The sequence below is a fragment of the Pogoniulus pusillus genome, chromosome 15, assembly GCF_015220805.1.
Source record: "Pogoniulus pusillus isolate bPogPus1 chromosome 15, bPogPus1.pri, whole genome shotgun sequence".
In the NCBI taxonomy this organism is placed as follows: domain Eukaryota; kingdom Metazoa; phylum Chordata; class Aves; order Piciformes; family Lybiidae; genus Pogoniulus; species Pogoniulus pusillus.
This window is the reverse complement of record NC_087278.1, coordinates 2,219,840-2,232,322: the sequence shown is the minus strand read 5'-3', so window position 1 is coordinate 2,232,322 and position 12,483 is coordinate 2,219,840. Positions and strand designations below refer to the sequence as shown.

At 53.8% G+C, this 12,483-nt stretch overlaps 1 protein-coding gene across 1 annotated transcript in view; it reads right to left on the bottom strand.

Moving 5' to 3' along the window:
• KITLG (KIT ligand) overlaps positions 1 to 12,483 on the bottom strand; it is an 80,781-nt gene that overhangs the window by 27,521 nt on the left and 40,777 nt on the right. Inside the window, exons 2-3 of the mRNA XM_064154937.1 lie at positions 10,115 to 10,228; positions 4,116 to 4,178 (exon numbers count right to left, since the gene is read on the bottom strand). Of these exons, the coding sequence (XP_064011007.1) occupies positions 4,116 to 4,178; positions 10,115 to 10,228 (177 nt within the window). The remainder of the gene's footprint in view (positions 1 to 4,115; positions 4,179 to 10,114; positions 10,229 to 12,483) is intronic.

Below are 12,483 nucleotides of genomic sequence, written 5' to 3'. Positions count from 1 at the left end.
GAGGCTGTGTCCCCTTCTTCTGTTGCTGGGTGCCTGGCAGCAGAGCCCAACCCCACCTGGCTACAGCCTCCCTGCAGGCAGCTGCAGGCAGCAATGAGCTCTGCCCTGAGCCTCCTCTGCTGCAGGCTCCTGCACACCCCCAGCTCCCTCAGCCTCTCCTCACAGGGCTGTGCTCCAGGCCCCTCCCCAGCCTTGCTGCCCTTCTCCAAACACCTTCCAGCACCTCAGCAGCTCTCTGCAACGGAGGAGCCCAGAACTGGACACAGCACTGCAGGGGTGGCCTGAGCAGTGCTGAGCACAGGGGCACAAGAACCTCCCTTGTCCTGCTGCCCACACTGCTCCTGAGCCAGCCCAGGATGCCATTGGCTCTGCTGGCCACAAGGGCACACTGCTGACCAAGCAGACGTGGAGCAGAACCTCCCCCACCCAACCCATTTTTGGTGTAGAAACAGGGCCAGAGAAGTTCTGGTTTACCCTGAACTGCAAACCTGGCAACTCTTCCCCTGCCAGCTCCTGTGGGTGTGCATTCCTCTCTGCAAGGAGCCAGCAGAAGCTCTGCCACTTCTCCTCGAGGAGCAGCTGGCAATTCCAGCAGGGAATCTGCTTCGCCGCTCCGGTGGTTGAGCACAGGCGTGGGAGGCTCCTCGCAGGGAACCATCCTGACCTACAAAGCTGTGCTCCAGCAGAGCTCCAGGCTTGCTCTTCAGCAGCAGCAAGCTGTGCCATCCCTTCAGCGAGCTCACTGCCTACCCCAGTGCTGGAGCTGAGGGATGTGAGGCTGCTTGCAAGGGGCCGTGGAAGCTTAGCTCTGCGTTGGGTCTGGCTCTGATCCTGGTGGTCCTTTCCAACCGTAGCGGTCAGAGGTTGTGCTGAGGGATTTGGGTTAGTCAAGGACTTGCCAGTGTGAAAGTAATGGTTGGGCTCCATCACCTTGAAGGTCTTTGCCCATCTAAGAAATCCTGTGAGTCTGTGATGCTGTAAAATTTGGAAGTCCACAGAAGGCTTTTGGCTGGAAAAGACCTCTAAGGCCACTGAGTCCAAGCGTGGCCATGAAAGCATGGCCCACAGTGCCATGGCCACATGGTTCTTCAGCACCTCCAGGGATGGTGAAGCAGCAAGCAAACTCTTCCTCATCTCCCTCCCCAGCCCTCCCCTGGCACAATTTCATGCCTTTTCCTCTCCTTCTATCTCCTGAGACGAGGGAAAAGAGCCCAACCTCTACCTCACTGCAACCTCCTTTCAGAGAGCAGTGAGGTTTGCCCTCAGCCTCCTCCTCTCCACACTAATCAGCCCCAGCTCCCTCAGCTGCTCCTCCCCAGCCCTGTTCTCCAGACTCATCACCAGCTTTGCTCTTTACTGTGAGAGTGGTGGAACACAGGAACAGGTTTCCCTCAGCCCTCAAGACATTCAAGCTCTGCTTTGATGGAGCTCTGAGCAACCTGACCCAGAAGGAGATGTCCCTGCTGACTGCAGGGGAGTTGGACTTGATGATCTTTAAAGGTCCCTTTCAATCCAAACCAATTCCATGAGTCTAAGCCAGTTGCAAACCTGACTTCCATGAGGCATCCAGGTAGTCACCATCATCATCATCATCATCAAATCGTCAATAGAATGGATTAGGCTGGAAGGGACCTTGGAGATGAAAGGCTCACAGTATGATAGGGATTGGAAGGGACCTTCATGGATCACAGAATCATAGAATTAACCAGGTTGGAAAAGACCTCTAAGATCATCCAGTCCAACCTAGCACTTAACCCTTCTAATTAAGCAGACCATGGCACTAAGTGCCCCAGCCAGCCTCTTCTAAACACCTCCAGCCATGGGCACTCCACCACCTCCCTGGGCAGCCCATTCCAATGCCAATCACTCTCTCTGACAACAACATCCTAACAACAGCCAGCCTAGACCTGCCCTGACACAGCTTGAGGCTGTGTCCCCTTCTTCTGTCCCTGGCTGCCTGGCAGCAGAGCCCAACCCCACCTGGCTACAGCCTCCCTTCAGGTGGTTGTAGAGAGCAAAAAGGCCTCTCCTGAGCCTCCTCTCATCATTAAGTGCAACTCCCCTGCCGCAGCAGGATCATAGAATCTATGATCATCTACTTCCAAACCCCCTGCCATGGGCAGGGACACCTCTCAACTAGACTTGGCTGCTCAAAGCCTCATCCAGTTTGGCCTAGAACACCTCCAGGGAGGGAGCATCCACAGCCTCCCTGGGCAACCCACTCCAGAGCCTCACCACCCTTGTACTGAAGAGCTTCTTCCAAAGGCGCAATCCGAACCTACTCTCCCATCAGCTTCTAACCACCCCCACCTTGTCCTATCACACAACTCTATGGCACCCTCACAACAATCATAGACTCATAGAAGCAATAGGTTTGAAGAAAGCTCCAAGCTCATCCAGCCCAACCTAGCACCCAGCCCAACCAACCAGACCATGGCACTAAGTGCCCCAGCCAGGCTTGGCTTCAACACCTCCAGGCACGGTGGCGACTCCACCACCTCCCTGGGCAGCCCATTCCAATGCCTTTCTCTCTGGCAAGAACTTAACTTTCAAGTCCTTACTTAGCTTTTTCTTCCTACAACTGCCTAAAAGTTTGATGCTCTGTGTCCTCTTCTGAGCTCATCCCTGGCTGCTGTCAGCTTTGCCTTTTAACCTTGGGGCTCCACCACACAGCTCGGTCTGCACGAGACCACTCTGCAAACCACTCAGCTGCCTCCAGCTAGTGCATAATGCAAGAACCCTTCTGCTTAATGGACTGGGTCAGTCTGCTCCTGTTAGGTGCACTACACTGCCTTCCCATCTGCTTTGCATTCACCCTCCTACCTTTAACCATCTACAGCTGAGACCTTGGGTCCCTTTCCCATCTCACGCAACAAAGGTTGGAATCCACTGGTAAAAGTAAACTGCAGGCTGCAGAGAGACAGCATCAGGTCCTGAGGAAAAGGATCTGGGGGTCTGGGGTGATGAAAAGCTCAACATGAGCTGGAGAGCAGCCCTGAGGAAAAGGACCTGGGGGTCTGGGCTGATGCAAAGCTCCACAGGAGCCTGCAGGGTGAGTGCAGCCCAGACACAACCCTGTGCTGGGCTGCAGCCAGAGCAGTGTGGGCACAGGGCAAGGGAGGGGATTGTGCCCCTTGGCTCTGCTCTCCTCACACCCCATCTGCAGTCCTGGGGGCAGTTCTGGAGCCCCCAGCACAAGCAGGACATGGAAGTGTTGGAGGCAGTGCAGAGGAGGCCACCAAGATGCTGAGAGGGCTGCAGCAGCTCTGCTCTGAGCACAGGCTGAGAGAGTTGGGGCTCTGCAGCCTGGAGAGGAGAAGGCTTGGAGGAGAGCTTGGAGTGGCCTTGCAGGAGCTGAAGGGGGCTCCAGAAGGGCTGGGGAGGGACTACTGACAAGATCTGGGAATGAGAGGAGGAAGAGGAGGAATGGGTTTGAAGTGGCAGAGGGGAGACTGAAAGCGGATGTGAGGAAGAAGTTGTTGGTGGTGAGAAACTGGCACAGGTTTCCCAGGTTGGAAGAGAGCTCCAAGCTCACTCAGCCCAACCTAGCACCCAGCCCTGCCCAACCAACCAGACCATGGCACTAAGTGCCCCAGCCAGGCTTGGCTGCAACACCTCCAGGGATGGTGACTCCACCACCTCCCTGGGCAGCCCATTCCAATGCCAATCACTCTCTCTGCCAACAACTTCCTCCTAACATCCAACCTAGACCTGCCCTGGCAAAGCTTCAGCCTGGGTCCCCTTCTTCTGTTGCTGGGTGCCTGGCAGCAGAGCCCAACCCCACCTGGCTACAGCCTCCCTGCAGGCAGCTGCAGGCAGCAATGAGCTCTGCCCTGAGCCTCCTCTGCTGCAGGCTGCACCCCCCCAGCTCCCTCAGCCTCTCCTCATAGGCTTTGTGTTCCAAGGCTTTCAGCAGCTTCATCACCCTTCTCTGGGCACCTTCCAGCACCTCAACATCTCTCCATGGCTCCTTTGAATGAAGCACAAAAATCAAAGGCAAATAACCACTCTTTTAAGTCACTAAGCCTCAGGTAGAAACTATGAGGGCCAGCCTTTAGCTCCTCCTGACTGGGTTTCTTTTAGCAGTGGGATGAAGTGGAAGTGGTTGTACCTACCAGGCTGTCCATCTTCGGGACATATTTCAGGGTTATCAGATAATCATTTGGGAGATTTCCAACCTGCAAGAAAGAGAGAAGCAAAATGGGATTATACAAAACTTTCAACAGCCAAAAAAGTGAAGAAAAAAAAAAAAGGGTGCCACCACTGCCTCCCACAGCATTCCAGCAAAGAGGAAACAGCAACTGATCAGGAGCAAAAAGGTTTCCATGCTCAAAGAGTCTGCGGAGCAACCTCGGGCATCAGGACAGCTTAGAACCAGAGAATAGAAGCATGGAATCAGGCAGGGTTGGGAGGGAGCACAAGGAGCAGCCAGTTCCAACCCCCTGCCATGCCCAGGGACACCCTACCCTAGAGCAGGCTGCACACAGCCTCAGCCAGCCTGGCCTCAAACACCTCCAGCCATGGGGCCTCAACCACCTCCCTGGGCAACCCATTCCAGCCTCTCACCACTCTCATGCTCAACAACTTCCTCCTCACCTCCAGCCTCACTCTCCCCACCTCCACCTTTGCTCCATCCCCCCCAGTTCTGGCACTCCCTCACAGCCTCAAAAGTCCCTCCCCAGCTTTCTTGGAGCCCCCTTCAGATCCTGGCAGGCCACAAGAAGGTCAACTCCCAGCACAAGAGCTCCTGCCTGCATCAAGCAAAGCCTGGATGAGGCACTTAGTGCCATGGTTTGAAACCCACGGAGGCAGGAGACAAAAAGAACACCTTCAGGTGAACCAGCATCTCCACTCTGCTCAGCAAAGCATTTCCACTTCTTCAGGGTAAAGATCATTCTCTCCTGGCTGCTTTTGGTCCTGCTGCTATAGCAACCAGCAGAAGGATCTCTGGATTTGATTTTCTGTGCAGTTCTTCAGGCAGCAATTTCTGTTTGGTGCAGGAGGAAGCCTCCTTTGTTACTCCAAATGGAGTTTCAATTCCCAATGAACCCAGCAGTTTGTTAGGATCCTAGAAATGATGATGAAGGACAACACTCAGCCCTTGGTGAAGTCCATTCATGAAGTCAGAAGGTGGCTTGAACCATGAGGTTTCAGTCCAATGGCATCTTCCTCTTCCTACAGCTTTCAAATACAAGTTTCAACACAAATGACTCTGGAAAATTCCTTCCCAGGGGGATTTTTGGTGGTGTTTTGCTTTCAGATCCACACATTCCCCAAGCAGCAGTTGCTGAGATGCCACCAAAATGGTCCACATCCATTTCTGTGCCACCAAATTGATCCACATCCATTTCTGTGCCACCAAAAAGGGTCCACATCCACTTCTGTGCCACCAAAAATAGTCTACGTCCACTTCTGTGACACCAAAAAGGGTCCACATCCACTTCTGTGCCACCAAAATGATCCACAGCCATTTCTGTCCCACAAAAAAAGGGTCCACATCCACTTCTGTGCCACCAAAAATGGTCTACATCCATTTCTGTGCCACCAAAAATGGTCCACATCCATTTCTGTGCCACTAAAATGGTCCAGATTCATTTCTGTGATACCAAAATGATCCACATCCATTTCTGTGCCACCAAAAAGGGTCCACATCCACTCTGTGACACCAAAAAGGGTCCACATCCATTTCTGTGCCACCAAAATGATCCACAGCCATTTCTGTCCCACAAAAAAAGGGTCCACATCCACTTCTGTGCCACCAAAAATGGTCTACATCCATTTCTGTGCCACCAAAAAGGGTCCATATCCACTTTTGTGCCACCAAAAGTGGTCTACATCCATTTCTGTGCCACCAAAAAGGGTCCATATCCACTTTTGTGCCACCAAAAGTGGTCTACATCTATTTCTGTGCCACCAAAAAGGGTCCACATCTATTTCTGTGCCACCAAAAAGGGTCCACATCCATTTCTGTGCCACCAAAATGATCCACATCCATTTCTGTGTCACCAAAAAGGGTCCACATTGATTTCTGTGATACCAAAAATGGTCTACATCAGCATCTCTCTGCAATGGAGGAGCCCAGAACTGGACACAGCACTGCAGGGGTGCCCTGAGCAGTGCTGAGCACAGGGGCAGAAGAACCTCCCTTGTCCTGCTGCCCACACTGCTCCTGAGCCAGCCCAGGATGCCAGTGGCTCTCTTGGCCAACAGGAGGTGTGAGGGTGGCAGAGCCCTGGCACAGGCTGCCCAGAGAGGCTGTGGAATCTCCTTCTCTGCAGACATTCAAGACCCACCTGGATGCATTCCTGTGTGTCCTACCCTAGGTGATCCTGCTTTAGCAGGAGGGACTGACCTGGATGATCTCCAAAGCTCCTTTCCAACCCCATTCTATGGTTCCATGGTTCTAAAAGCTTCTCAGCATCATGATAGGTCATCAGGTGCTCCAGTTTCTTCTCCAGCTTCTCAAGAAGCAGAACTAGCAGCACTTCAAAGCAGGCTAAAGCAGTGAAGTTGCTCCTTTCTGCTCCCATAAGTTTCCCATACTCAATCTAGAGGGATTCCAGACTCAGCAGAGTCAGCAAAAAGCACAGAAAGGTCACTGGAAGATTCAATTTGTTCCAAATCAATGAAGACTACAAGAATGGAGATGCATTATGTATACCATCAACTTTCCTGGCACCAGAGCCTGCCAAGCACTTCTCATGCACAGCCAGAGGGGGAAAATAAAGGGCAAATGTAGCTGCCCAAGAGCTTCTCAAACAACACAGGAGATTGCAGCTCAACCTCAAATGCTTTTCTCCTTGGCAAGACTGAGAATCAGAAAAGATAGTTGGGGTAGTTCAAGGATCAGTGCTGGGCACAGTCCTGTTCAATATCTGGACCAGGAGATTGAGTCCAGCATTAAAAAGTAGGACCAGTAATGTGGTCAAACAGCCAGAAAACTTCTGGGGGGAAGCATTTAATAGCACTTAAAAACCATCCTGTGCAGTGTCTTTATTGATGGTCTGGAGCAGGGGGTTGAGTCCAGCAGCAGTGAGTTTGCAGATGACACCAAGCTAGGAGCAGCTGTGGAGCTGCTGGAGGGTAGCAGAGCCCTGCAGAGGGACCTGGCCAGGCTGCATGGGTGGGCAGAGGCCAATGGGATGAGACTGAACAAGGCCAAGGGCAGGGTTCTGCACTTTGGCCACAACAACCCCAAGCAGCACTGCAGGCTGGGGCCAGAGTGGCTGAGAGCAGCCAGGCAGAGAGGGAGCTGGGGGTGCTGGCAGAGAGGAGCTGCAGAGGAGGCAGCAGTGCCCAGGTGGGCAGCAGAGCCAATGGCATCCTGGGCTGGCTCAGGAGCAGTGTGGGCAGCAGGACAAGGGAGGTTCTTGTGCCCCTGTGCTCAGCACTGCTCAGGCCACCCCTGCACTGCTGTGTCCAGTTCTGGGCTTCTCCATTGCAGAGAGATGCTGAGGTGCTGGAAGGTGTTTGGAGAAGGGCAGCAAGGCTGGGGAGGGGCCTGCAGCACAGCCCTGTGAGGAGAGGCTGAGGGAGCTGGGGGGGTGCAGCCTGCAGCAGAGGAGGCTCAGGGCAGAGCTCATTGCTGCCTGCAGCTGCCTGCAGGGAGGCTGTAGCCAGGTGGGGTTGGGCTCTGCTGCCAGGCAGCCAGCAACAGAAGAAGGGGACACAGCCTGAAGCTGTGCCAGGGCAGGTCTAGGCTGGATGTTAGGAGGAAGTTGTTGGCAGAGAGAGTGATTGGCATTGGAATGGGCTGCCCAGGGAGGTGGTGCAGTGCCCATGGCTGGAGGTGTTGAAGCCAAGCCTGGCTGGGGCACTTAGTGCCATGGTCTGGTTGGTTGGGCAGGGCTGGGTGCTAGGTTGGGCTGGCTGAGCTTGGAGCTCTCTTCCAACCTGCTTGATTCAATGAAAGAACAACTGAACCATCCCAGCTTTGTTCACTTATTTTTTCTATCCCCAGGGTGAGCAAAGAGCAGAATTTCACACCTATAGAGCACAAAAGTGAGTGGAGAGAGTTCATTCTGCACTGCTAATCACTTGCACTCCTACTTCTTCTCTCTTCTTTTTAAATGAAGATGTCTGGAGGCAAACACATTGCCTGATATAAGAAAAGAAAAGTTCTACATTATGAATGTAATTGCAGCAGCTGTCAATAGAGCCTGCCCCTATTGTTCTTTTCAGCACAGTAAGTCAGCAAAACGAGCTGCACTCCTGTCACTGTGGCTCTTAGCTGGCACAGAAATGAGGGATCTGCTGGAGATGTGGTTAGGAACTAACAGCAGCAAGCCCAGGGTGGGCAGGAGGGCTGGAAACTAACCAGCAGAAAGTGCCACCAAGATGCTCAGGGGGTTTGGAGCAGCTCTGCTCTGAGGACAGGCTGCAAGAGTTAAGGCTCTGCAGCCTGGAGAAGAAAAGGTATCCTGGAGACCTTGGAGTGGCCTTGCAGGATCTGAATGGGGCTAGAGGAGGGCTGGGGAGGGACTATTGAGAAGGTCTGGTAATGAGAGGAGGAGGAGGAATGGGTTTGAAGTGACAGAGGGGAGATTGAAAGTGGATGTTAGGAAGAAGTTGTTTGCAGGGAGGGTGGTGAGAGACTGGCACAGGTTGAGGGTGGTAAGACACTGGCACAGGTTGAGGGTGGTGAGACACTGGCACAGGTTGAGGGTGGTGAGAGACTGGCACAGGTTGAGGGTGGTAAGACACTGGCACAGGTTGAGGGTGGTGAGACACTGGCACAGCTTGCCCAGGGAGGTTGTGGAGCACAGAAGCACAGAATGTGCAGATATTTATGACCATTAACAGTAAGATTTCTCAGCCTCCTGCTTTCCAGTCTCAGAAGCCCTCTGCTTGTCCTGATGAAAGAGAAGTTCCAGTCCCTTCAGCTGTGTTTGCCACCAGTCTGCACCACACAAAGGCAATCATCTCTTCTCCTCATGGCAAGCAAGCTGTGCCCAGGCACTATTTCACAGGCTCAGAGGATGTCAGGAGTTGGAAGGGACCCAAAGAGCTCATCCAGTCCAACCCTCCTGCCACAGCAGGACCACACAATCCAGCTCAGGGCACACAGGAACACATCCAGACAGGCCTGCAAAGGCTCCACAGAAGGAGACTCCAGAACCTCTCTGAGCAGCCTGTGCCAGGGCTCTGGGACCCTTCCAGGCAAGAAGTTGTCCCTTGTGCTGAGCTGGAACCTCCTGTGCTGCAGCTTCCATCCACTGCTGCTTGTCCTGTGCCAGGCAGCAGTGAGCAGAGCCTGTCCCCCCCTCCTGACCCCCAGCCCTCAGAGATTGATAAACATTGATTCAATCCCCTCTCAGTCTTCTCTTCTCCAGACTAAGCAGCCCCAGGGCCCTCAGCCTCTCCTCACCAGGCACTGCTCCAGTCCCCTCAGCATCCTCACTGCCCTCCCTTGGACTCTCTCCAGCAGATCTCTGTCCCTCTGCAGCTGGGGAGCCCCAAACTGAAGGCAGGACTCAAGATGAGGTCTCAGCAGGGCAGAGTAGAGGGGGAGGAGAACCTCCCTTGATCTGCTGGACACACCCCAGGATCCCATTGGCCCTCTTGGCCACAAGGGCACGTTGCTGTGCCATGGATGTTAACCATCAGCACTAACAGGAGTACTTGATGAAATCAAGACTCCCAGACAAGTTTTAGGGGGTCTGCTGGACACACTCTTCTGGATCAGCCGGACAGAGTCTTCTGGATGTGCTGGACCCACAGTTCAGGATCTGCTGGACACACTCTGCTTAATACACCCCAGGCTCCCATTGGCCTCCTTGGCCACAAGGGCACATTGCTGTGTCGTGGATGTTCTCCACCAGCACTCCCAGGACTGTTTGATGAAATCAAGACTCTTACAAGCTTCAGGGGAGCCTGCAGGGAGGAAAACACAAATGCACTTCCAGCCCAGCTTGCTGAAGGAGATGCTGACTCCAGTGACCTATCCTCCTGGCTCTGCAATGAAGGTTTTGGGTTTGATCCAGGGCCACTGATGGATTTCTGTTTATTTTTAGCACTTCCCAGGGTCCCAGCAGAGGTTTGCTTCAAAATGGAGCCCCATTAGCCATCGATTGTGGCTGGGCAGCAGGAAGAGCTCCACCTAGAAGCTACTCACCAGTTTTGCAATGTCATTCACATCATCTGTCACCGGATTCCCGCAGGAGCTCTGGGCTTTGACAAGAGGATTCAGCAGGAGGAGTTGGAGACAAAAGCAAGCGATAATCCAAGTCTGCTGAGTGGAGACACAGCCACAAAACACAGAGAGAGAAAGAGAGAGAGAATCAGTGATCAACCAACAGAGTCCCCAAGAGAGCAGTCTCCTAAAGAGCGCCTGCGGTGATGTCTTGGAATCAGAGAATGATCAGGCAGGGCTGGAAGGGAGCACAAGGAGCAGCCAGTTCCAACCCCCTGCCATGCCCAGGGACACCCTACCCTAGAGCAGGCTGCACACAGCCTCAGCCAGCCTGGCCTCAAACACCTCCAGCCATGGGGCCTCAACCACCTCCCTGGGCAACCCATTCCAGCCTCTCACCACTCTCCTGCTCAACAACTTCCTCCTCACCTCCAGCCTCACTCTCCCCACCTCCACCTTTGCTCCATTTCCCCCTAGTCCTATCATTCCCTAACAGCCTCAAAAGTCCCTCCCCAGCTGTTTTGTAGCCCACTTGAGATCCTGGAAGGCCATAAGAAGGTCACCTGGGAGCCTCCTCTGCTCCAGCCTGCACAGCCCCAACTCTTTCAGGCTGTGCTCACAGCAGAGCTGCTGCAGCCTCTGAGCATCCTCCTGGCCCTGCTCTGGACACCTGCAGCTTTACTCCATGGGTCCTGCCTAGGTGAGTTCCTGCAAGCTGTAGTAGAGATGCCAATGGAGAAAGACAAACCTGGCAAAACTCCTGCAGCAGCAGGAACCACAGAATGGGTTGGGTTGGAAAGGACCTTGAACATCATCCAGTTCCAAACCCACTGCCATAGGCAGGGACACCTCTCACCAGCCCAGGTTGCTCAAGGTATCATCCAACCTGGTCCTGGACACCTCCAGGGAGGTTGTGGAGCACAGAAGAATGGTCTAGGCTGGATGTTAGGAAGAAGCTGTTGGCAGAGAGAGTGATTGGCATTGGAATGGGCTGCCCAGGGAGGTGGTGGAGTGGCTGTGCCTGGAGGTGTTGAAGCCAAGCCTGGCTGGGGCACTTAGTGCCATGGTCTGGTTGGTTGGGCAGGGCTGGGTGCTAGGCTGGGCTGGCTGAGCTTGGAGCTCTCTTCCAGCTTGGTTGATTCTATGATTGCTGGCTGGTGGTGAGTTTGCCATCAACTGACACCCCCAAAGCCCTTCTCCTCAAGAGTGCTCTCGATCCACTCCCCACCCAGCCTGGATCTGTGCTTGTATTTAGCTGCTGAAACATCCAATGTTCACCTGAGAGAGGGTTTGATAAGGCTGTGCCTCTAGCAGAGCCCTGGATGATAGGGACCATAATTACCCCAGCCCACAGCAAGCTAAAAGGAGCAAGTTCATCATCACAGCCTCTGCATTTGGGTACTCAAACCTCCACGTTGGCCTCTGCCCAAAACCTGCAATCTCAAGCCACAACCAGCATCTATCTTCTCTTAAGTGACATGTCCTGGCTTCTCAGGAGCAGCAGCTTGGCTTTGGCACTACACCCACCTCCACACCCCCTCCTAGATGCCATTAGGAAGAGCAAAGCAATGTGCTCCAAGAGGCTGGGGAGCCCCAGCCAGCAGAGAAGTGGCTGAGATGCACCTGGGTGTCTCCTTGGCTACACCGCCTGAACTCCCCTCGCCTTCTGCTGTGCCTTGTGCTTTGCTGCTTTCCCACACAGCCCCGTGCCAAGTTGGAGCTGCAGATCTTCATTTCCAGAATGCTAAAGCATTTAAGTTATGGATAATCAAAAGTTGCCTCGGGTTGTGAAGCTTCTTGTGCCAGCTGACTGAAGCTGTCAGCAGGAGCCGATGATGGTGTACACGTCCTGCAAGTATGGAATCTGTCTGTGCAGGCTCCTGAGCTTCCAAGAGGGCAGGACTTGAGACCAGGATCTGCCTTCTGCACGATGCAGCTCAGCCCTCTGTGCTCCTTCTGACAGGCAGAGAGCTCCTGCCCCCAGCCCTGCCTGCAAAAGCTCTGCAGCCTTTCCATTTGAGCCCAAAACAACAGGCTCAGAGAGTCACAGATCCACAGAATGCTTTGGGTAGGAAGGGACCTTCAAGATCATCCATTTATAAACCACCTACCATGGGCATGGACACCTCCATCCAGCCCAGGTTGCTCAATGCCTCATCCAACCTGGCCTTGAACACTTCCAGGGAGGTTGTGGAGCACAGAAGCACAGAATGTGATCTTTGATCACATTCTGTGCTTCTGTGCTCCACAACCTCCCTGGGCAACCTGTGCCTGTGTCTCAGCACCCTCAGCCTCTGCCAGTGTCTCACAACCTCCCTGGGCAACCTGTGCCAGTGTCTCAGCACCCTCAG